General features: G+C 37.2%; 1 protein-coding gene and 1 long non-coding RNA gene across 4 annotated transcripts; one reads left to right on the forward strand and one right to left on the reverse strand.

Moving 5' to 3' along the window:
- Positions 1 to 10,617: 10,617 nt before the first annotated feature.
- Positions 10,618 to 11,202, reverse strand: LOC116188792. The gene has a single exon (XM_031518262.1). The coding sequence runs from the start codon at positions 11,200 to 11,202 to the stop codon at positions 10,618 to 10,620; it is 585 nt and encodes a 194-aa protein (XP_031374122.1).
- A 5,956-nt stretch (positions 11,203 to 17,158) lies between these two features.
- On the forward strand, positions 17,159 to 19,737 carry LOC116187493. 3 transcript variants are annotated; one of them, XR_004152072.1, is made up of 3 exons: positions 17,159 to 17,564; positions 18,406 to 18,712; positions 18,995 to 19,737. It is a non-coding gene; the product is annotated as an uncharacterized LOC116187493 (long non-coding RNA). The 3 variants fall into 3 exon arrangements; XR_004152073.1 differs by having other exon boundaries at positions 19,000 to 19,737; XR_004152071.1 differs by lacking the exon at positions 18,995 to 19,737 and having other exon boundaries at positions 18,406 to 18,875.
- Positions 19,738 to 26,061: the final 6,324 nt, after the last annotated feature.

Here is a 26,061-nt window from a genome sequence, read left to right on the forward strand (position 1 = left end):
ACAATAGTGAAGATACTATGTGAACGATATCTATACATCACGTTTGACCCACTTATCACATAAGTATCCACGTGTTTGCCTGACAATCACTATCAGATAGCATGAGATTCACTACTTCATTTTCATTTGTATCTATATACTAATCATGAATACAGATAAAGATGACGATCTATCCAGAGAGATAATGCCCGGTTAAGTCTCTTGCGATCATGAACAGTTTAAAGATATTATTAACGAACTACGTTGTGACTCATACTTTTAACTCTTTAAGAATAAATCATTCAAAATATCTTAAAGGTTTTATTCTAATAAACATAGAGAATATGTGAATAATATAATAAACTTCATTTCGATTAAAGGAATTATTCGAATACATAAATTGGCTCTAGGGCATATCACTAACATTTTTCGCTAGCGACCTCGGCCAAGGGGACAATGGTCAGCCGGTCCCCCCTTTTTAAAGAGAGAATGGAAAAGGTTAGGGGCAGACCGACGAGGGTGAAGGAGGTTCCTGTTGCATTTGAATTCGGAAATATAAGTTACATTATAACGTATAAAGTTTATTATAAGTATATCACAAACAACAAATAAGGTTGAGATTATGTATGAATATTCAAGAATTTATTTTAAAAAGATTACTTTTATATGAGAACAATTTGCAATGTGAATATAATTTATGAATAAAAAAGTTGGGCAAAAAACATTTTTCTCCAAATAATTGGTTTGGATAAACATCAACAAATGTGAAATGACAAAAAAGAAAAGAAATTATTTATATAAAAAAGAAGGAAGCAGCCGAAAGTGGGGAACTCGCCATCGGCTTCTTACGGACCAGTTTATAATTATAGTAAAATTAAAGAAACGGTTTATATTAATCCTCAATTACTCCCAAATCTTTTTTTTCTTTTGTCTAATTCTTGTCCTTAACAGTTTGTTCCCAATAGTACTATCGTTTGATTTTTCGTCTAAAATGCTGACCTGATATCTTCTCATGTAAATGGTAAGTTACAATTGCTATGCTTAGCAGGAGGAGTTATATGCTGAAATCCATCTGTCCACAAAGAAAGTACAAAAATATCCAGAACCACTTGCTAATAACAACCTTTTTACGTGACAACATATGAATCTATTCGTAAATTGCAGTTCATACTAAGTCGTTTGTTCAATTTGGGAGCCTATCCTGCACTTGTCACCGACTCACAACTTGTAATTGGAGGAATCTGTTACTCAGTTGCCTTAGTCTGCACTCCAAATTGAACAGTCCACTGTAGCAAAAAAAAGTCCCAAAAGAAGAAAAAGAAAAAGAATTTCTCAACAGTAATTCAACTAGTTTATTCGATTGTGCTTATTCATTGGGCTTCAAGCTCAATCTGAAAAATAATGTTATATAGTAAACTTACTAATACTAACTACCCATTTTTACGCACATTCTCCCTTCCCATTTTCTCTCTCCCTCCTGACTGGCTTTATAAGAATAGTAGTATAGATATCATGCATGCTTATTCTACTATGCACGATGGGGAATTGAGGCTTGCGCTTAAGAAGTCAGCTTTGCTAGCTTGAGCTCACGATAATTAGTTTCCCAGTTCTCCACCATTTCTTTTTTAAAATTTTTGAAAATTATTTTTTCATATTTTAAAAATAATTATTTAGAAAGGCATATTATTAGTTTATACTTTGATATCCTGATGATATTTCCGGTACGCTCCAAAACATGATTTGAGTAATTTTAGTCAGGAGGATCTAGAATTCCTGTCCAATTAATCCACATCAAAATCATCTCCTGACCTGGCTACCAAATGCAGACGATGGTGATTGTGGGTGCTCCACCTCGAAGACTCCCTTAATCCATCTCTCTTTCCACCAACACCCATGCAGTTTCCAAAAATGACGACACACTCCGCTTTTAAAGTTGGACACTTCCCACCTCTATTTTTGTCGATTTGACAAATTACTAGCGCAACATAGGTAAATATGCTGACATGGCATTTTTAAAATAATTCTCATTTTAGAAAATCAAATATAAATTTTTTTCGATTTTTTTTAAAATGGAATTCTCAGTCTCAGCCTTGTTTGGATAGAGAATCAAAAAACTTAACTTTAACTCAACACACTACACAACAAAAACATATATTTTCCAAGTCAAAAATTTTAACTTTAACTTTAACACAATACACTACACAACAAAAATACACGTTTCTCAAGTCAAATTTATAATTCTATCTCATTTGTCCTTTTTCATAATCAAAATCAAAATCAAAATAAAAGTTACTTTAACTTTGAAACCAAACGCACCGTCAGTGTCGGGCATGGCACCATCTCCACCGGCGATTTACTCTTTTTTAGCCATGTGTTACTCTAAGGTAATTCTAATTATAATGAAAACTCAAACTCTTTTTTTTTTTCCTTCACAATTAGAAAGTAGATAGATAGATGGTAGAATATATACAATAAAAATATAGATTAGGTTGGAGGGCCTTTGAGAAGGACATGTCTTTATTCATTACACAAATACTTGGATATCCTACAAGAATTTTAGTACTTTTTCCATTAAAACTGAATTTTCGAAAAATTATATATTATCATTATTTATGTTTTTTAAAGAGTCATATATTCCTTATAAATACATATATTAATTTTCCTAATTTTATCTAGACTTTTTTTATTTTTTATTTATATACTTGACAGTTTTCGATCTTTCATAAGATCCTATTATAGAATTATCATATAATTTATCACTTACATATTTACTAATTCGAATCCGTAACGAGTATGTATTCTCTTTAAGTACTCAATCATTTTAGAAAATAACTATTTCCTTAAAGATATACATGTATCTTATGATTATAAGTTGGCGTAATTTTTTACCATCGGGGGAGAGAAAGGAAGGGGCGTTTATTTTTGGAGGGATGTGTTGAGGGGGGAGGGTGGGGCTACTTGTTTAGCCGGTCTGCAATTTCAACCGTTGGATTAAAATTAAGAGATCCAACGACTCTGGTCTTGACTGATTTTCCAGTTGTTCTAAGAATTTCGCCTCCATTCATTTTCCCGTTTTCGCACTGACAAAATCTGCCAAGTGCCAGTTGGCATCATATTAATGGCTGGAGCAGTGACAGGCGTGTTTAATTTCTGTCACCCTCCAGACACTGAGATTCCCCTCGAATCAACAAATAATAAAGTTCAAAATTTGAATGGGTGGACAGCTCCCTTGCTTCCGGTCTCACCGTATGCCCCTATATATCTGTATATATAATATGTATACATATCTTCCATTTCTTTTTCGTCGGCAAGTAAACGAGAATCCAATCCACAACCAAAGTCGACTGTAAGAGGGAAAATGTCCAGGAGAAAGATTGCAAGAAGAGAAAGAAAAAGAGCATATTCACTAAATAACTACGAATGAAAATACAAATGATAAACGTAACATATTGCAAGCTCAACTGAAGTATCCGTCATTTGTCGTAATCTTGATTCTTGACCTCCTACAACAATTTTATACGGCCCCCACTAAAGGTACAAGCATATTTTCATTCAAATTCGTTATTAGGAAAAGGATTATTAGCCTAAAAAATCATAAATTTTCATTGAATTCTTAGATGTATTAAATTTTTATTTTTTGACTTTTAAATTCACAAAGTTTTCATCCCCACATCTACCAAAGCATCAAGTCCTTTGTAAAAATGCTGACAGGATGATAACTGCGCTGACGTGACAAATATAATCCAAGTTTACATTTTTTTTTATAAAATCACAAACCTTTAATTATTCTCAAATTGACCTTTTTTTTTTACAAAATCATATGAACTTTTTGCTCCTTTAATTATTTCAAAAATATTAACCCCATTTTGTTATGTGTTTAATATTCTTAAGTGTATTTGCTTCTAAATGTATTTATTAATTAGTCTTATTTGAAATAAAAAACCAATTTAAGGTGGTTTATTCAATAGTCGATGTTCAAATTATTTGAAATTTTAAATGGGTTTCGTATCTTGCGATAATGACAACACCAGATACGGTAAGTCACACCTCGAATTTGGATCGTGACATTTAGCCATTTTTTTGATGACCTATTTAGCCATGCAATTAAAGTACATATAGAGTCTAATTTCAATAAGTACTCCAAGAAAGATTATGAACCACCTAGTTCTGGAAACTTTTAATGGTGCGTTTGATTTTAGAGTTAAAATAAGTTTGATTTTGATTTTGATTTTGATTGTGGAAAAGGACAAATGAGATAAGATTATAAATTTGACTTGGGAAACGTGTATTTTTTTGTTGTGTAGTGTGTTGAGTTAAAATTAAAATCATGATTCTAAAATCAAACTTACAAATCAAACGGGGCCTTAATCTATCACATTGTATGGTAGCTAATAGTCCTCAATCACTAGTTGAAGCTTGCCTTGCTTACTCTAGGCAAGTCAATCTAATCCAACGATGAGAAGTGACTGTGGTACTCTAGTTATCGATAGTATTTTTTCCTAATTTCTGCTTCTCAAGTAAATGAGATGGAGCATGCCTTGCTGACAAGTCAATCTAGTCCAAAAATAAGAAGTTTCTCTAGTATGTTTTGTTTGATTTTACAAAACAATTTTAACTCTACTTTTAACTCTATCCCATTTAACTTCACTTATTTTCAATTCAACAGCACAATTATTATTTTTCCCTTTTTTAACCATTCAATTTAATTTTTAATACTAAATTATCTCAATTATTCAATACTTTTTTCACAATTCAACAACACAATCATTACTTTCTCTCAACTATTCATTATTTTTTCATATTTTTTCTCATAATTCAACAACATAATTATTACAAACTAATTAAAATCAAAAATCAACTCTACTCAACTCTAAAACCAAACACAATTAGCTATTCGTTGAATTTCCTAATTCATGCTTCTCATGTAAAAAAAAAAAGAAGTGGAAAGTTTGCAATCACTTATTAGGGGACAGGTCAATCTAATATATTGTTAGAGTAGCTCTGGTCAACTGATCGTTTAGCTTGTCGAATTCTCTTTTTGTTTTCTTAAGTATAATAATTCCCTCAAATAGGATACCTAATAGTGTAGGAAACCCTTAAAATTTCATTATGCTAAACGAAATATAGTACCGCCTAATTAAATAAAAACCACGCAAACTTACTTGAATTTTTTCTTTTTATTTATGTGGGAGGTAGGAGCTAGGAAAAATTGTACTGGTAGTTAGGATACTGGAGTGACTTCCCATCAATGGATTACATGGACCTGCACTCTACTAAGCAACGTGGGCTCCATCCCACTTTGAATTTTCTTTGTTTACTTAGGAAGCAAGAATTGAGAAAAAGATTTTGTTGATAGCTAGGCCATCTACTTCCCATCATTGCATATATTGACATGCCTCCTACTAATGAATGCAAACTCTATCCAGCAATTGAGGACTGTTATGTACTACATACAAAACCTATTTAAATTTCAAATGATTCGAGAATTAAATATTTATAAAACTGACTTAAATCATTTTTTTTAATGTCAAGTGAGACTGATTAATAAATACACCTAGAAGTAAATACACCTAAGAATTTGTTAAGGAACAGGTTCTAGGGCTCGACGCTAGTTGGGCCAGGAAAGCCCATTGAGCCCATGCGCAATGTGGGCCAAGTGGCCCGGTTATGAGATGCGGCTTGCTAGAAAATTAAGCATGTGAGATGTGCCTCACTAATTAGTCGAACCATGAGATATACCGAAGATATTGCGAGATATCCTTAATAGGTAATCAAATATATCCTCAATTCACTATAAATACCTAGGTATGTTCCATAGTTAAAGGATTACACACTATTTGCTCTAGTGTAAGCCTCACCCTAACTTGAACATCAGAGAGGGAAACCAGGTCACCACCCCCGATCGCCCCTTTTTTGTAGGTGCTCGTGATTCAAGGCTCAAGGACTCATCTTCATAAGCGCTCATGAGAATTGCATGTGGGTCAAATTGATTTATCAAGTCCATAAAAGAATTAAAAAATCTCAATATTAAATAGGTAAATATGTTTTCTATTAAATAATGAAAAAATAAAAATAAAAAATGGTAGATTTGGGAAAATTTTTAAAAATTGTGATTTTGTGGATCAAAAAATTGGCAGATTTGGGAAAAACTTAAAAGTTTGTGATTTTATGGAAACAACAAATGCCAACTCAAATTCCGTTTGCCAAGTTAGCACTGATATCATCCACATTAGCATCTTTAACGGAGGAATTGACATTTTGGTAGGTATAGTAATAGAGCGAAATTTTGTGAATTTATAGGACACAAATAAAAAATTAGTAGATCTGAAAATTTGAGGAAAGTTTATAGTTTTTTAGGCTAATAACCGATACGAAACTATATAGTTTGTTCTATGTATTTAGTTGTTTATCTGTTTTTGTATTTTTTGTATTGTTTACGGATATCACTAAATGAACCATTTGACCTTTTTTTAAATTGTTTGGTACTATAGATGTGGTTATTAATCTGTTGTTAATTTTGAAAATTGAGCAATAGAACTATGAGGAACAAGACATTTAATGTTAAGGTAAAATTGAAAAAAAAATAGAGAGAAACTAATAGGTATTGAAAATTAAACTTTCTCTTAATAAACTATATTTTTGATAAAAATATGCGAATAAAAAAGTAATTATGGTATTGAATGAAGATGAACTACGAAAAAGGAAAAATTAAACAAAAAAGCATTTAAACGTATATAATGTCAATGATAAAAAAAGGAGGAAATAAATAAGGATATACAACATGAGACAACCAACATTTTGAGTTTGTCTCAATTTTAACCCATACTTTCAAATTTTTTTGAAGTGGTCTAACCTTTAACTTCGGTTTCAAATGTATCCCACCATCAATTTTCTATCTTGATGGATGGAAATGTCCCACGTCACACCGTCAAATTTAGATGGAAAATTGATGGCAAGCTGAAATTGAAACAGAAGTGAAACATGCTTGCTCACAAAATTTTTAAAAGATAGGCTACAATTAAGAATGCCACAAACATTGGGCTACATGGAATTATCTTTAAAGGATATGCTTCTCTGGAGGAAGTCAAAGACTGTGAAAGACGAATTGACATTCTATACAATTATATATGATCCATTGACATTTCCAGACTTTTTCTCCCTTTTTTTGTCGTGAAGTAGTTAGCAATTCTATAAGATTCAGTATTTCACAAAAAAACAAAGCATTGTGCAGGTGATTGAGATATTGTTATTAGGATTTTGAGTTTTCCATGAAAGCTTACGAAGGTAATTGAGATCGAAGAAAGAGGGAAAGGCAAAGTAAAGCTTAATGAATAATCGATCTAAGCTAAATTTCTTAGGAACAAGCAAACAAGCCGAAGAAGCATAAATGACATGATAGAATGATTTTAATTAGGAAACGATTTTCCATACTGGATGATTAACTCTGCCATCCACACTATGCTTGAGGGCAGGTGTTAAGATGTACCACATTGGAGAGTTGGTAAAGAAATCATGGGTATATACGGGGTTGGTGAAAAAACAGTAATACCAACACCTATCAACTTAATACTATAGCTTTTTGATTAAATATAGGTCTATATGCTCGGTAATTTTTTTTTTAATTATTCCACGTATATTTTTCTATAAGGACTCCTTCAGCATACCCAATTGAAACACTTTTACAATGTTTACAAGTGTATAGACTGATAGACATGCATAAAATGGGAAATAACTTCATGTAGCCTAACCTTTGGAGTATTTTCAATTTTAGCCTATCCTTATAAACTTTATTAAGACAACCTAACTTTTCACTTATGTCTCAAATTTAGCCTACTGTCGATTTTCCCTCCGAACTTGATGGAAAATATGGGGTGGGACTTTTCCGTCCATCAAGTTCAGATGAAAAACCGACAGTGGCATACATTTCAAACAAAAGTCAAAATTTAGGTTGTCTCAGAAATTTTTTGAAGTATTGGTTAAAATTGAGACCACAAGGGATTATATATATATATATATTGGCGTGTTGGCATTCCCTGCCTATATTATGTTTGCTTTGCGATAGACTTGGGGTTGAGTAGGGACAAGGGTGCGATGATATAGGACTAATCGAATAATTGTGCATTCTCATTCATAGGCCTAATTGTTCTTCTTGCGGTGATAGCTCTTTCATTCTTTGTTCTGTTTCTTCAGGTATAACTATACGAATTCATGATTTATTTTGTATTTTGGTTTGATTTGTGCTCAAAGAATCATGCAACCCGTCATGTCCTCCACGAAATCATACGAGTACATTTGTTTTGGTGCCACTATCTGTTATTTATTACTTATTAATGGCAAAATATTCTTTTGTAGCGAACTGAAATCATTTTGGTTTAGTGTGCAAATATAGTTTTGTTCACTTATAATGGGTAATATTGATTTATTTTTTTCGGTGTGCACTCAGATATTCAAAATTCCAATTGTACCTCGACTAATCCCGTTGAGCCGGGTCGGCCCACGAAGGGTAAAGCTCTCCGAACTTTGATTTTCTGCATTTACAAAGACTCAAACTTGAGATCTTATTTAAGCGGAACAAGTACCGAACTGTTTGAACTAACCCAGGTTGATTAATATTGGTTTTTGTAATTTTACAGGATACAAGTAACTTACGATTTCCAGAGTGATGATCCAAGCATGAAGATAGAATTCTCAAGCAATAACCCACCAAGTTTCTCCCTCTGCTAACTCTAGTACAAAATGACCTTTTATAGGTGTTATTATGACATTTAGTAGCAATTATAATTGCTGCAAAAACCTTTACCTGCGATTAATCAATTGCCATTAGATCCACTGTTGTTAAAGGTTATAGAGGCAATTCATACAATTGCTGGTAAAAATAAAAATAATCACCACTAAAGGTATATACTTTTAATGGCTATTTTTGTAGCTATTACAATTGCCACTAAATCTTAGAATGTAAATTTTTTTTTGGCCATAATCTTGCAATGTACTATTCAAATGATTTTTACTGGCTTTTATAGTTGCCACATACGTAACCATAGAATGGAATCTTCTATTACTCCAAAACTAATATACTTGGATTAATTTGTCACAAGCAAGAAAGTATATTGCGAAATACTTGAACAATGAACTTCAATTTCCACATGAATTACAATTCAAGTACTAAAAGAAACTCAATCACTTTAACCCCATCATCGCCCAATGTAACTTTTCATATCCTTGTTGTTTGAACAATCCAGCAAAATTCATTGAAGCATTATGGAAAAGCCACGAGGATGACTGTAACATTTGAAGCGAATCCTCTACGAACTTCGGGCATCTACTGACAGTAAGATAAAATATTTTAGTCAGCTTTCAGCACTGCATTAAAATAAAAGCATAGTTCTAACATTTTGCTCAACAATTCTCACATTCTACTCTGCAACAGCTACATATAGGCCTGCTCCTCCCTTAAGTGAACGGCCTCAACCAATGAAAAATGTCTCCTAATCACAAAATCTGAAATGCAATTAAATCTCAGAGATCTCCACGCACCAATTGCAATAAGAAACTAGACAAACAAGTTCAGCCATTACAGATCAACATAATATAAATAAGCAGCTCCCCAATACAAAAGGAAAAACTACGAACTACAAAGCTTGGATAAGAATACCCCAATAATATCGCCAAACATCAGCGGTCCAAGTCCAATCGGCGAGGACTGATATAAATAAGTTCGTACGGGCAAACGAAGAGCACTCCGAGCATCCCATCCAATCTGCACACATATTTTCTTCTCTATATGTATGTAGATCTTTTTCAGATCTATCTTAATAGACATAAACCTCTTATCTCCCCGCATTCTGCTCATAGTGTGCACCATCTCCTGAGCAATAACAATATTGTCTTGAATATGCCTGCCCACGACAAGGTTCACCTGATTCGGGAAAACCAATTTTGCCATATAACCTTGAAGTCTATTAGCCACCAGTTTAGTAATGAGCTTGTACGGTACATTGCATAAGCTTATGGGTCGGAAATTATGCACCGTTTCCGGAAGCTCAACCTTTGGAATAAGGACAATGAGAGCGTCGTTAAACAAAGCAACTGGAACACTTCCCTTGAAAACACCACGAATAAAATCATAGACTGACTGTCCCACAATATTCCAGTTGTGTTGGTAGAAAATTGTCTGAAAGCTATCCGGCCACGGGGCTTTGAAGGGTGGCATTTCAAATGGAGCTCTCCTCACCTCCTCCAAAGAGAAAGGAGAATTGAGCCCCTGCAACCCGGTAACCACCCTCCCAGCAAAGCCATTAAGTATCTCTTCAAGCTCATAGTCCTTCAGAGGGGCATGCAATGAATGGAAATGAGAAACAACAATAGGCTTTAATGGTTCATCCTCAATAATCCATGAGCTTGAGTCGTCTCTCAGCATCAAAATACGCAATTGTTTCCTTTTAACAATAGCTTTTGCAAGGAAATAACGCCTATTCTTATTCTCGCACTGAATCCATCAACTTCGAGATTTTTGAAACCATAAGACTTTCTCTTGTGCTAAGGTTTTTTCAAGCTCCAAAGAGAGCTGCACTTCCAGTCGACATAGAAAGGGGTTCGGTTGAATGTATTATGCCCACTGAACACCTGATAACAGAGCCTTTACCCTTCTATACGTATTTGAATATTTCCGAAGACCTCCCTATTCCACTGTTGTACATTATCACGAAAACTTACTGGGTTCATAGCGAAGCTCAGACTGGACTGCCATGAAGACTGAAGCATTCGAGGAAAGTTTGAATGCGTGTGCCAGGCTGCTAAATAACGAAATGGCCTCTGAACCCGCTGGTCTGGTCTGAAACCGCTTATATCCAACAGAAGTGCATGATGACCAGATTTGAAACAAGGTAGCACCCGAACTGCCTCCTCGGGGAAAGCACTTCTCCAAGAAGCATTACAAACAGCTCGATCAAGCCGCTTGAATACTACCTGCTCATAACCCGTGAACTCTTGGCCCCTCCAAGTAAAATGAGGCCCGCTGCTACCCAAATCCATGAGACTGCAATCTTCAAGGGTATCCCGAAACCACAAGGCAGGCATTGGATTGAAGGTCCCCTCCACTCTTTTCACTGGGATGGAGAATCTCGTTAAAATCCCCAATGACCAGCCACTGTCCCATAACATCAAAAGAGAGCGATCTGAGGAACTCCTACAGCTCGCGTTGAGATTCCTCAACAGGATGTCCATATACCGCCATTAGAAACCAACATTGTCGATTATATTCAATTTTCAAGTGAACCGCCTGATTATGCCTTCGGATCTCAGTCAAAAGGATTCTGTTCGGTCTCCAAAAGACCCATATGCCTCCCGAAAACCCTCAAGCCTCCACATGGATATAAGAGAAATCCCTGAGTTTCCGACAAATTGTATCGTCATTCGATCCACTAATACGTGCTACAACAACAAAAACATTTGGACGGTCAGAACGAATAAAATCCCTAGCTGCTCGAGTAAAACACAGGGGTATGTGCAGTGCGACAATTCCAACATAATATGCATAATAACAGAAAAATGGAAATGAGAGGACACAACTCACTAAGAGCTCAGTCCAGCATTTGGACATCAAGGCCATCCAGAGCCTTATCCTGTTGGTTGAATAAAATCGACTGCTACTCAGGCACTACTTCGTCAACACTCGAATTAGATGGCTGGATGGCATCCTCCACCATCATGTCCGATTACTTTATCTGCCTATCCCGAGCAGTATTGTCCGGGTCCAGATTCGGGGCCCTCGAACCATACCCATCCACAGGTGGTGCAGCGATCACCGGGTTGACCCAGTCCCTCCATAGCACCCACTCCGTAAACAGGGGCTCGAGAAGGTTACCCCTCCCAAGTCGTTTGCAATGGATTGGGCAGAATGCTTGGAATTGACTCCAAACTACTCGGAACAGGGGCCTCCTTATTCCCATCAACTTTGACCGAGCCGGTCACAGCTCTAGCAGGATCTTAACTACCCTTCTGGGTCGGGACTCTAACAGACCTACAACCTTCAGTCTCCTTCTGGGCCGGGCTCCTTCGAGGCCTACCATCAGCAATACCTGACCCGACTGTCTCATTGGTCTCCTATCCACTGCAGCATGAGAGAATTCCTCATCTACAGGTACGGAAAAACACTACCAGCCACAAAATCCGCCTCTTTCCCCTGAAAATTCTTCTCTTGCCAATCGTGGAATCCATAACAGCAAATCACGATGCCGAATTCACTGCCTTTCTTTTATTCTTCCCAGTAGATTCCTGGTTCGTAACTGTTCCTCCCAAGCCGCTCCTTGATTTCCGCCCTGGTTTTTGGGCAAGCATCCAAGGACCTAACAGATCCCTAAGGGCTTGTTTGATAGTCATCGTTGCGGAGGTCATTCCCAGTCTAGTAGCCAAGGCTGAATCACTGTTGGCTGGCTTAGTTGCTACAGCTGTCCCGAGCTCCTCCCACAGTACCCCTTCTATCGTTTTCTTCTTAGCAGCAGCAAGATCAGTTGTGGGGCAGTCCTGCTTATGCCCATACCTGCCGCAGCCGAAGCATACCAGATGAATCCCTTCATATTCCATGAGAAAATGTCTTCCGAGGACCCTAAACTTTGCTCAGAGTTGTTGGTTCAGATTGAATTCCACACATAGACGACCGAAATTGCCCTTCTCAAACTGTTCCGTGTCAATGTCAATTTTGACCGTCTTACCCAGATGGTTCCCAATCTCTTGGAGCCAGTTTCCATTGTAATACCGCAATGGAAACACAGGAATGCACACCCAGACAGCCGCTTTGGCAATTTGAGCTTCTTCATGATCGAAGTTTAGAACCCACTCCCGCAAAGTGAGATAGTGCCCTAATATCATCCACGGAAAGTGAGAACGATCCTCCCGGTGTTCAAACTTCACAAGATAGCAGTCATTCCCCAAGCTGATGACCTTCAGATCGCCTTTTGGTTTCCACAGGAGCATGAGACACTTCTTCAAATACATATAGCCCACGCGTCTCCCCAGGACCTTCACGATGAGGGAGCCCCACCAAGGTTCCTAAAAGGTACGAAGTTGATCCCTTGTGAAACGAATGTTAGGACATGTCTCCTCATCATTCGATCCATCAGCTTCCACTGCAAAAGGAAAGAACGCTTCAAGCTCTGAAATCGGAGGTTCCCCGAACTCGTTTCTTCCTTCTTTTGAGGACTCCCCCTCTCCACAAACTGTCTCCTTGTATGATGGTTTCCTCTCCCAAAACTGTCATCCTTGACCTTTTCCATTTCCAGATACCCTCCAGAAGATAGCCCATCGTCATTATTCGCTCGCTTCTTCTAGCGCTGCAGATTATCCTTCTCCTGAGTAAAGAGAGCACTTGCGTCCATTTTTTCATTTCATACTAGACCCTTTTTGATATTTGAATAACTGTTCTGAGGGATTTGTAACTATTGCCACTAAATGGCTAGAAACTTTTATCTCGGTACATTATTTAGTAGCTATTATTTAATTGCCACTAAATAATTGCCAGTAAAGCAACAATTTGCTGTAGCATGAGATCGAATGAATACTTTGCTCTATCTGTTCCTTTCGGTTGAAGTCTTTATATAGGTGAATATATGTCAGACCTTTAAATCTTTTAGCATGACTTGATCACAATCCAACGATGAACCTCTCCTTTCCGCACTAGTTTCATTACTGGGGAAAGAATTAGTCCCTTGTTAACCACTAAAAGGATGAAATCAACCCTGTCTCCAATCTCCGTTTAGTCTCACTTTATTCTAAGTCTGAATATAGGCTTTTCTGCATCTATCGGTGAAATTATCGTCATTTACAAACAAAAGCTAAGAAACATTGCAAATGCGAGTCTTCCACGTTCGACTTTCTTTGAAAATGGAGTCTATATCGTCACGCCAAACTGTAAATATGATTAGCACTATTTATATATTTGAGCCAATAGGTAAGTCAGTCAGCAGTACATGCGGATTACGAAGCAGCGTGTAACATCCTAACCGACCATATAGGAGCAATGCATGTCCATTTACTTACATACATCTACATACACTATATGGACCTGTACCATTATATATATCCTATGGAAGACACAACATGTACAAGATAAGTTTGGAACAGACGGAACAAGGGGTACATAGTATCAGATCCATCCCCAAAAGGAGCACGTGGTATAGAGCTAGGCACTCAACTATACGATCAAAATGTTGGGAGTCGATAAGTAAAAAGTTGATCATACCATCAGTTAAGGAACATGTCCAGAAAGAAAGTCCCGATCTCTGATAATTCTCAGCAAAATCCTCATGGTGCCCGAGGAGGTCTAGGCTGCCGGGTCCCAGCTCCATGAAACATGGACAATGCCAGCCCACGACGCATGCTAAATGTAATGGGAGGGCGAATAATGGACGGACGAGGACAAGTGCGCGGTCATGTTGGCACCGTTGAGGTCAGGGGCCGAACCAAGGGGTGATCGATACTGGTCTGTGGAACTTATCCCAAGGAAGGCGTAGGTCCAGTTGAAGGAGTTGACGTGTCGGTAGAGGTCCCTACCAATGCGGGGTGTCTGCGCCACCGTTTGTGGTCAGCACTGCCATCGTTGGCTGATGTATACACTGTAGTTCCGAGGATGAAAACAGATTCAATGACAATCGCCTGAGCTCTTGAGCTATTGCATGCGTCTATCGCATAGCTTCATCGATCTAGAGCGCATCCGGGGAGTAGTAGTCCACGTCGTCATGGCCTTAGAACCCACAATATTTACATGGAACACCGATCTTGAACCCCACAATCACTTCATGTAGTTGCTGGCCCTCCACCAGGCATACGACTGGAGCGACGGGGCCTCCAGATTCAGCTTGACACGGGCTTGAGGATGAGGAACCATGTCCACTTCAATGTCAAGAACCCTGTCCGAGAAAAGAAGCGAGGTACGTGACGTTTGGAGATGCATGGGCATCTCTTTCAGTTTAATCCAAAAAGGGACCTGGGTGAAGCCTAAGTTGGGAGCGCCAATCGAAGGATACAAGCGCAAGACTATGAGGACGATGGCGCCGATGTTGTAAGGTCCGTTCAGTAATACCTCCTCCCCGTCAAGCGGGGAGGTAAGGTTGTAAGGTTGAAAATTCACATTCCATTGGGGCGAAAAGTGCACCTCCCTGGGATCGATATATGATGTTGGAACGAGAGACGGGGATAAATTACTTTCCCGTGTTTGGGACTATAATCCCACATGAAAAAAATATGAGGCTAGGATACCAACACTTATAAGCTTGAACTTTTAAATGAAAATGAACCGAAACTCGTATGAGCTCAATGAAAATTCAATATAATATCATAACTCAGGTTACATGTATGTGCGCTCACACTCGTATGCGCGCCAGCACCACCCAAGCCTAATATGTCCGAGAGCAGCCAAAAGAGCGTCTCGTGTTAGTCTCCACTGACCCGAGCACTGAAGATGAGCTCGGCTCGAGGTAAATTGTTGAGGGTAAATTGTCTATTGGATGCACTGGCCGCGAGGGAGTGGTGCTGATGGGCCCAGCCGCCATGTAATTTTCCTGCTAATTGGGCTAAGATTGGCGGCCCAAATTATGGAGATCAGCCCAATTATGGCCCGGCCCATGATCTGACAAAGTGGCAGTAGAACCCATTATAAGAGAAAATAACAAAAAAAATGAACAAATAAGGATAAAATTATAATATATAAAAGAAAGCCTAATGGAGATTAAGGATGAAACTAATTAATTGGATATAAGGTTGTGGTAGGACCCAGTATGGTAATTTATCTGTTGCCAATATGATTTTAATTTTTCTAGAAATTCATCGGACACACATGGAAATTATCGAACCGGTAAGTTATCCAAAAAAAAGAAAAGGTTATCGAACCAGTAACATGACTATATAAGTCTAAAAACGAGTGTAGCTTATCCTTTGAAGAGGAGTGACATCGTTTTGAGGAGATGACAGGATTTGGAACTTACTTGACGGCGGCGTTCGGATTACATTCTAATTCATGTACGTGTGTTTGAACCCCAGAGATACGCCATTGTTTCAGGGTGCTGCAAAATTCAAACTTGGAAAGGGAATGTTCGCATGTTACTACGACATTCTACCTGAGTTCAAAACTGTAGGCTTCGAACCAAACCTGACACAGCATATAATATCAAACACGTTATGTATATTTAAAACAAACAATATGTAATTTGAACTTCATGACTCGCAATAAACTGTTGAGAATCGCTTTTGACATGACGTCTCCGGTATGCAAAAATAGGAAATTCAGCTGCTCTAGAACAGGAGAAATCTATAAATAGGAGTTGGAAGTCCCAATTAGGAAAGACACAATTCTAACAACTTAGACTTATCCTAACTTTTGCTAGCCTTTACCATTAATCTATCCTAGGAGTAAGAAAGAGACCCAGTTCCATCCAACAGATATTAAATTTCTTTAGTATATCTTAATGTGGAACTACTCCCCAATAGGTTCAAGCGACCTCAAAGCAGAAATATTCAAGCCTCGAATATTACATTGACACCACGGTCAGCAATTTACGACATCTTCAGTAATCTTTTGGCTTGAGTCTTACTCCTTTACATTGTTTATGGAAGGATTAAAAAGCATTCTATTTATTCAGTTATTATTATTATTATTCTTGCATGAATTTCTTATTTTAAAGGTATAACTTCAACGATCCTTTTAGAATTTGAAAAATTGACTTATAAAAGAGTATATAATGCAGTGGTGCACGCTCTCATCTAATAATCAAAAGATTCTAAATTCGATATTCAGGTGAGACAACACATGCTCATTTATTAGATATTTAGGATTTCTATTTCGTTGTCTAGGCTCATAACTTGTAATGACCGAAAAAAATAGTGACTTGCCAATTTATCAAGAAAAAAAAGGGAATTGCCTTTCCCTATCACCATCAAAATATAATTAAGAGGAAAAGACACTTTAGATCCGCACAATAGTTTGTTTGGGAAGTAAAATATGTTTAACTCTACTTATTGTTACTAGCATCAAGACAGAGTGACCCATCGCTTTTGAAGATTGTGAGCCCCATGTATTTGACATATTTGACATGGACTTCAGTCACTATCACACGCTGCTTTAATATTTTGATTTTCTCTCCGTGGCCAATTATTACCGTTGGGTAAGGGTCATCTTCATACAGTGCATAATAAGCATCGTCCCCTTCTCCCTTATCCAACCTTTCCTTTGTTTTAGGGCACAGTTCAATCAGACCCATTTTCCTCCCAAATCGAGCACATCAACCATCTAATCGAGCTCGAAAATTGCAAATTAGTGACAAGCAATACGCCATTTTACAAATTAATGGAGGCCCGGTAGTGATTCGCGGAATCTACAGTCGTGAGGAAGATGGGCAAATACACGGTCCGAAGAACAGAGAAAGCTCGCCTTTGTCAGGAGAGATTGGCGGAGTTACTGAGGTCTGTCACTAAAGGACAAAGATTCTCGATTGAGGTATTTGTTGAGGGCCTCCCATCTCCATAGCTCTATTCATTGCCACCGTTTTCTTTAAGACCCAGTCGACCTCTGCTTCTGAGATCCATCTGCAGTCGAGGTAGCTTCTTCTGCCCTCTCTCTCGATGTAATTTTCACGGCTTCTCCTTATCGGTTGAATAACGTTGTTGATGCTTTTGCTTCTCTGGTCACTGTGTGTTTCTGTGAACTTGTTGTCCTTATCTATTTGTTTTTATGGTGACTGTCACCACCCGAGTTCAACATCGGGTTCGATCTTTGATAGTCAATAGAGGTGCTTATCCTTGTTGTTGCATATGTATTGCAATGACTTCGTCTGAAATTTCAAAATGCTCTGCAGCAGTAGACATGGGTAGTATTCTGGTATGCAATGACTTGTTGTGGTCTGGGTTCGGTTTTTTCATTCTTTGGGTTAATCTGAATAGACATGAGCTTGTAATTTTGTAATGAGCCTGTGAGCCCTGGGGTTAGTGTTGCCATATTTGGGTGGACCTGATATGTACTATTTTGAGCCTTTTTTAGGTCTTGTAATCATTTTATGGTATCAATGAAGAGTAAACGCTGGAGTTCATCCAAAAAGCAAAAAAAACAAAAAACTCTCAAGACAGTACACTAGTTTTTGTTGTATTGCTGAGTAATTGAAATCCAACGTCCAATGTCATTGTTCCCCACTATCTAAAGCAAGATTGAATAGAATATATGGGAAATCCAAACACTTACGTATATGTTTGCCTTTCTTTTTGGGGTACATGATGCTTTGCAAATGCAAGTGGCTTCAATTGTGCTAAATGGACACTTCAGCTTTGTGTGTGTTTTTTTTCTTAAGTTAATGTCAATGTGGTTGACTTCTTATAAATTGCATTACGTTTTGTTGCAACTTGTTTCTGTCATGTTATTCATGTTGTTTGCCTGTTGTGTGGAAGTTCTGCTCCGACAAGTGTATCCATCATAACTCCTAAGGGTGAGAATATCCTCAAGTGGATTGATAAGATGGAGTTGGCTTTCATTCATATCATGCTTGACAAGTTGAAATGGAGCCACAACACATCTCGGAAGCAAAGGGATTAGGATGAGATGATGGTGGAGATGGAAAAGTAATTTCCCGATGAGCAACTGTGCTCCTAGAAGATAAAGAACAAGGCGATGAGACTGAAGACCATGTACAAGCAATTCACTGAATTGCTTGACCATACTGGAGTCGGATAGGATGAAGACACCAACACTATCAAGGTGAGTCCCGATGTATAGGATATGTTTATTAAGGTACAATCTTCGTTTGCCGACTTCGCATAACATTATATCAATCTTTTTCCTGTCTTTTGAGTGTGAACTTGAATTCCTAATAATATTAGTTGAGAAATACGATAAGTCATTCAAGGTAAAATGCAGACTATATTACTACTTCATTTTAATATATATGTGCTTGTCCTTTGTTTATACATTCTCTGTATATGGTTGCTTCGTATTTAATAAAGTGTCTCGTTCAATGATCCTTTTTTTATCGTGCAAAAGAATAGGGCCTTTAAGACATTTCAAACCAAAGGCTGTAAGCACTACTGCCTGCTGAATGAGCTTTTCAGTGCTTCAACTACTACCGGTGCTCTCTGCATCTCCTTGACCAATCGACCGAGGACTTCAGATGAGGAACGACAGCTGCATAAGAAATTTCCATCAACATCAAAGAAAAAGCATAAACAACATGTCAACCTCGAAGAAGGCTCTGGCGAGAGTGACGACTCGTCTAGGTTCAAGAGCCTATTATATTTGAGTCCCAATGTCGAGTGCATAAAAGACCTTCATCGACAAGCTCACAACTGCATTAGTGCATGAACTCGTTCAAGGCTAGTTTCAAACGAAAGCCAAAGAGCACCCCACCATCGTCAAAGAGAAGCAAGTCCGTTTCAAGCCCTGAGAAGACTGAGAGGAATAACATCGAGGAAGCCATGGTGGAGTTGGATAAATTGAAACCGACAATCCCAATTAAATCGTATATAGATGGCAGCTTAGCTTTCTTTGATGACAAAATGAGGAGGCTTTTCATGTACTACGCGGAAGACGCATGAAGGGAATGGCTACAACATCTTTCTGACTCTTGAATGAGCTCGAGATACGGTTTTACGTTTAGTTGAACTTTTTCGATAATCTCATTTCTTTTTCTTTGTTATGACATTACTCATACTGCTATGTTTGTTTTGTGTGTTTTGTTATCTTGAATTGATTATGTTTTATGTGTGCTTGGAATTTTTTTATTTTGTATGGTTATGAATTATTGTGTTTTACCGTAAATGACATGTTTATAAACTTCCTTCCAGTATTATAGGCGCATAGTTGAAAGACAATATGCCAAGGAATAGCACTTCTTTGCGATATGACGATAGCTCTAGTGACGAAGAGATGGAAATTAGGCAACGGTGGTTTTTCCTTTTGATAATGCAAGTTGCGGAGGCCAAAGAACAGGTTAGACGGAACATCCCGTGTAGAACTTCTCGACTGCAAGGAGGAGAGTACAGGTTTGAAGTTTTGGGGAATAATATTAGATGTTATGAGAGTTTCAAAATGGAACCGTACGTATTTAGCAACCTCTGTGACACACTTTGACGGCAATTTGGCATCAATGATACTAGGAATGGTATCACTGTCGAAGAGATGCTTGGAATGCTCTTATTGGTTATTTCATATAATACGCGATATGTAGTAGTGGCGGAAAAGTACTAACATTCCAAGGAGACGATGTCACGATCATTTAAAAAAATTCTCCGAGGAATACAAGCCTTAACACCGGTTTATATAAGACAGAGGAACATTGTTGTGTAGCCCGAAATTGAAAATTGTCAATAATGGCATTTCTTTAAGGTATTTTTTGATAAGTCAATACTATAATAATAATTCATTTCGTAAGATTATATAAATTACATAATTTTGCATTGCCCTGTAGGATTGCATTGGAGTTATGGATGGAACCCATGTGACTGCATGTGTCCCTAAGGAGAAAATAGTAGCTTATCGCGATCGGAATACAGAGATATCACAAAATGAATGTAATCGCTGCTTGTTCCCACGATATGATGTTTACATATATCATAACGGGTAGGGAGGGTTCAGCACATGGTTTCAAGAATTTTTTCCGAAGCTGCCACATTGGAATTATTTCTAACTTTGCGTGGTGGTGAGTGTTTGTAGATAAACTTTCTATTTCCCAAAAAATTTCGGCCCTAATGTATTTAACTGTAATTTTTCTTTTGTTATTTCCAAAACAATATTATGTTGTGAATGCAGGATTTCCCAATATTTCAGGATATTTGGCTCCATACAAGGGGGAACGGTATCACCGAAGTGATTTCTGTGAGGACAATCCGCCGACAACAAAAAATGAGTTGTTCAATCAGTGCCACACATCAGTTTGTAATGTCAACGAATGTTATTTTGGTATTTTGAGGAGGAGATTCGCCATAATGAAATTGATGCCAAACTTCAAACCGCATAGACAAAGACAAATTGTCCTAGCTTGTTTTGTGTTGCATAATTGTATTCGCCACAATCATTACCAAATGTTATTTGAGAAGTAACGCGATACTTGGACGGATTACGATAAATTTCGAAATCCACCAGAACAACTAGGAATTCGAATTGAAGTGGACATGCGTAGTCTTGAAATGAATGTTGTATGCGACCGTATCGCTGATCGGTTATAGCGGCGTAGAGAGAAGAGGGCGATGACATGTACTGAGGTCTTTATATTTAAAATTAGTAGCAATACTTTCTCTGTTTGGAAATTGAGTTTTGCCAAATTTTTATTAAATCCATGCAATTAATGTAGACATCTATTTCTATAAATGTCTTCTACATGGGTGATTTATTTGATAAAATGTAATGAATAAATACTTGATCGTCAGTGCGTTCGTCAAACGAATCTCATCGTGTGGTGCTTTGTGCAAAAATAGTAAAAAGGGGAAGGCATGGAGAAAAAAAAAACAAAAATTTCACCATCAAGAAGCACATGGGGTCAGCAAATAAAGGGATGCCCCCGTGGCTTTTCAAGACATGGGCTCAACAAATATAAATTCCACAATAGTAAGAAGCATCGAAAAGGGAGGAAAAAAAAAGTAAATTTGGTCAAGCAGGAAGCTTGTTCACTCGTGACTTATTTTCAAACTGATAGGCCCCACCAAAAAATAAAAATCAAGACGAACTTTGTCTTTAACAAGTTCAAATCAAGTAGAGTAAATAAGGTCCTATTTGGATTCAGGAACAAAAAATTTTAACTTTAACTTTACCTTTAACTCAATAACCACAACAAAAACACATATTTCCCAAGTCAAAAATTTTAACTTTAACTTTAACTCAACACACTACACAACAAAAACACACGTTTCCGAAGTCAAATTTATAATCACATCTCATTTGTCTTTTTTCACAATCAAAATCAAAATTACTTTAACTCTGAATCCAAACGCACCCTAAATTTTTTTAAACCAAACATGACCGTAGGATTTTGCCATTTTGGTTCTTTTTTTTTTCCGTTTTCAGCCTTTCACTTTTTTGTCAATTTAATATGGTCATCCAATTTTCCATCCAAAAAAATATAATTTTCAAAATTCAAAAGTTTACAACAAATTAATAATAGGAAAAGAAAACACAGGCACAAGAAAAAGGGAAGTCGATGGTGAACCCAACGAAGTGGTGGTGGCCGCTAGCACGCCCTCCCTTGCCCCCATTTTACAGTTTGAAAAAAAAAAAGGAAAAAGTTGAGGGGAAGGGGGGCAGTGGGAGCCTCGCCGGTGACCACCAACCCCGATATGGGGATCGGCCAAAAGCATCATCTTCTTATCTTTTAGCGGAGGAAGAAAACACATGCAGAGGAGAAGCGACCCGTTTCTATTCTTCGCAGCCGATCCGACACTGAAAGAAAGAACCCCTTTTTCTATTCCATATTTACATAATCAAAACGCTCTTCAATTTAAATGCCACTTTTGCTTGAAATTGGGCTTACCATTTACTGGGCCGTTCACATATTGGGCTAGCGGCCCGTAAAATAGGCCCCAATTGAGTCGGCCCACAAGAATGGGCTGCTTGCCACAGTGGAGTTCGCCATCTAAAGAGGGGTGCGATGCACCTTGTTGAGGGAGCGTCGCGGCGCACACCATGGGAGGGGATGTCATGATGCGTGTGTCACAACCCAAGGAAGGGTGCTACGCACGCCCCGGTGGGATTGTTTCGTGCCCTCCACCGATAATAACTTGACTCCTTTATTTTCTTGGACCATGGCCGTGTTTCCTGTAAAGGGAAAAAAAAAAAGAATTTGTTTATATGCATGCATCGAATCATCTGCTACGATGTCAAGCACGCAATAATTTTGAGCTACAATGATATCATCGATGGAATTATTGTATCGGATGTTAGAAGTTTGTACTAAATCGTTTATGAATGTCATCATAGAAAAACTTGTTCCTGGCCTTTATTTTATTTTCTTATCGGTGTTATGTGTCTTTTTTTTTTCCTTATAAAAGGAACTATTTGTGCCCTTTATTTTTTCCCCCTCTATTTCCCTTATATGTGTCCCTGAATTTCCCGTATGATACAAAAATAGCGGGGCCATTCCGTGGCATGTGAATCTAATGAAAAGATGGCAGAGATCATTATGTAAGTTTCACTTCTCTGGTCCAACATAGATATATCCTCAAGGGTCGGCCAATTGGGCGTAGACCGTCACCATACAATTTGGGCTAATTTTCCGTCTAATATCACCTAGACCGATTAGTACTGACTTAGAGCACCTCGTGATTTTAACGAAATTTTATTCTTTCCATTAAAATCAATAGTAGTACGAGTTAAAGTAATGTCAGGATTAGCACCGACTAAGAATACATCGTGATTTTACCAAAATGTTATTCTTTCCGTTAAAATCAATAGTAGTACGAGCTAAAGTAATGCCACGTACATGCATCCCAAGGAAAGAGATAATGTTTCTGTTGTTTTATTATAATATAATTTGGGGGGCAATTGCTGTGGTGTCCCTGACGCTTTAGGAAAGTGGGAGACCAAAGCGTAGAGGACAGATTACCCTGAGGGCCTCCATTGCTGTCCCCGGCCGTATACTTGTCCTGTACACACAAGACAACTTCATGTGGTTCTTGATTGTATTCCCTTTTGAATGCAATGCCAACCCATTCCTCAAGAACCTAAAAGAGAAGGTTGTTTATTCCCGTTAGATGTCCATGCTTTTGAATATCCAATACTATTTACTTTCGAGTTTATCGCATGGACGATGTGCCTTAAGTTCTCGCTGAATTGCATTGGCACGTAATCTCCCAAACTCAGCTATGTTTCGCTTATTAAATAAGGAATCATATCTCATTGAGAGAAGAAAAAAATAAATAAATAAAGAGACTCGTGAAATCTCAACGATTTATAAAATTAAATATAATAATTTCTTGATTTAAGGATGAAAACGATGGCCTCTGCATTGAATTCACTTTTTCGGTCTCTAGTTACTTAGGATCTTCTCCTATATGTACTCAAGATTTTTCTCTATATTTTTACCGAGTAAGAGTGTTCGAACAAGATTACTCCTTGCTGATAAGATGGAATTCAGGACCTCTTTAATCCTACCCCAGATCGACAGTGATGTTACTGCTGAAACCCCTTTCTCACGTTAACTACAACACAAAATAATGTTCCTCATGATATAAGCTAATTTCATCACAGGTCGTTCCCAATATTATAGTTCTTTCTGGTTCCTTTGTCGGAAGGAAGCGACATGTGTGCAATTCAAAATTGACCTAAGGAAGGGTGACCAATTATTAAGGGAATCTCAGCCCATTCGTGCACACACACTGTGGCCCTAATTAAACAAATGGGTGTCAGTGGGGCTTCCGCTTTTCGAATAAATGGTCTAGACGGCCAAAAGTTTTTTTTTTTTTTCGATATAAATTCTGATATTCAAAAATTTAATTGAACTTCAATTAATAAAATTGAGTCAGATCGATTCACTAAGGGATAAAACTCTCAAACTATGAATTTTTTGCATTCACAAGAACTCGAACCCGAGACATTTCTTAATCGAAACAAGCGTCTAATCACTTGAATCAATTCACGTTCGTAGAGAAAATATTCTTTCTCCGCCCTTTTCTTAGCATATTTCCTTATTCATAGTATATATATATATATATATTAGGAAATGACAAACAAATTACAAATCATTTTAAAAAATGTTTAGTACAATGATACGCATTTTAACTCGAAATCAAGGAGTTTAAGATTAATTATTAGATCCTTATTAACAGCTCCATAGCTCCCTATACTCATTTATTTTAATCCTTTTATCCTTTTACTGGGCATATAAATTTTTCTGGTCAATAAATTCGTCATGATAATAATTTATTTATTTTTTGGGTGAATGCCAATGATAAATTCAAACGGCGAGCTTGACACCTCGATCCATCGTGCAAATCAAGACAAAGCTGTAGGACCATAATTTTGCGCTATCATGCCGATCGAATTAATTCAAATTGATGAATCCCTTTTCTTAACAAGCCTATGTATATTTTATTAATTAACTAAATTATTAATTGATTTTTAAAAAAATCTTAAATATGTGTTTGCTTGTGCGGTGGGCTTAGGTTGTCTTCTCTTGTCACCCATATAAAATTTCTCATAAAATATTTTGACCGTAAAATTAAAATGATTCCTCATATGTCTTCCATTAATACTCTTCTGAGATATTTATAACGAAGTTGAATTTCACAATAAAATTCGATAAGTGCCTAGTATTATTGCTAATGATCCGTATCAAATCATTATCGCTATAGTCTGAATAACTGCAATCCACTCTATCAAGGTTAGCCCAACTCTGTACATGTAATAGTACTGGCTTCAGGTGATATTAAAATATTTTATCCTAAAAAATATGATTTATAAAAGGTCTAAAAAAATAAATAAGTAGTCTCTTTAATTGTCTATCGGTAAAGACCGATCATCAACTATTTTAAAAATCAAGATGTGTATTCATCATAAACTATACATATAATATAGTGAAAATATTTATCAGCCCCTATATTATGGTTTCGACTTTGAAGGTTTGCCTCCTATTCAAACTACACTAACTATATTTTTAATCCACTTGAAAATATGGTTCAGTACGTTAGAGCATTAAATTAGAAATTTGTGTAAGCTCTTGAAAACGAATTATTGGACTAATGCCTCGAAATCAACAAGCGATGCCATTCTCGTCCTTATTTGCCTTATCTAGGATCGAAACTGATGCTTGAACGTCTATTGTTTTCTTAATTCTCTCCTATATCGCAATCAAGTTTAAATTTTTGCGTGGCCCCTTCTTATATACATCAGCCACACGGCTTCGACAACGACCCGTTATTCGTTCTCTCAAGCTACTTCTTTTAGTAGATCCAATATTTTAAATGTTATTGTCTAGTTCCTCATATCACAATATTGAACTTGTTCAGGTCTTATAAGCAGACGGATACACAATTATTATTATTTTTGGGTAAATTTTACCGTACAGTATGATATTTTAAAATTTTTCATCCCATAATACATATCATATTAATTTCACCAAATTA

Source organism: Punica granatum, chromosome 8 (genome assembly GCF_007655135.1).
Source record: "Punica granatum isolate Tunisia-2019 chromosome 8, ASM765513v2, whole genome shotgun sequence".
In the NCBI taxonomy this organism is placed as follows: Eukaryota; Viridiplantae; Streptophyta; class Magnoliopsida; order Myrtales; family Lythraceae; genus Punica; species Punica granatum.

What these genes read in the sequence shown, in the direction of transcription:
- LOC116188792 (XM_031518262.1), bottom strand. Translation starts at nt 11,202, where the DNA reads ATGGACATCCTGTTGAGGAATCTCAACGCGAGCTGTAGGAGTTCCTCA.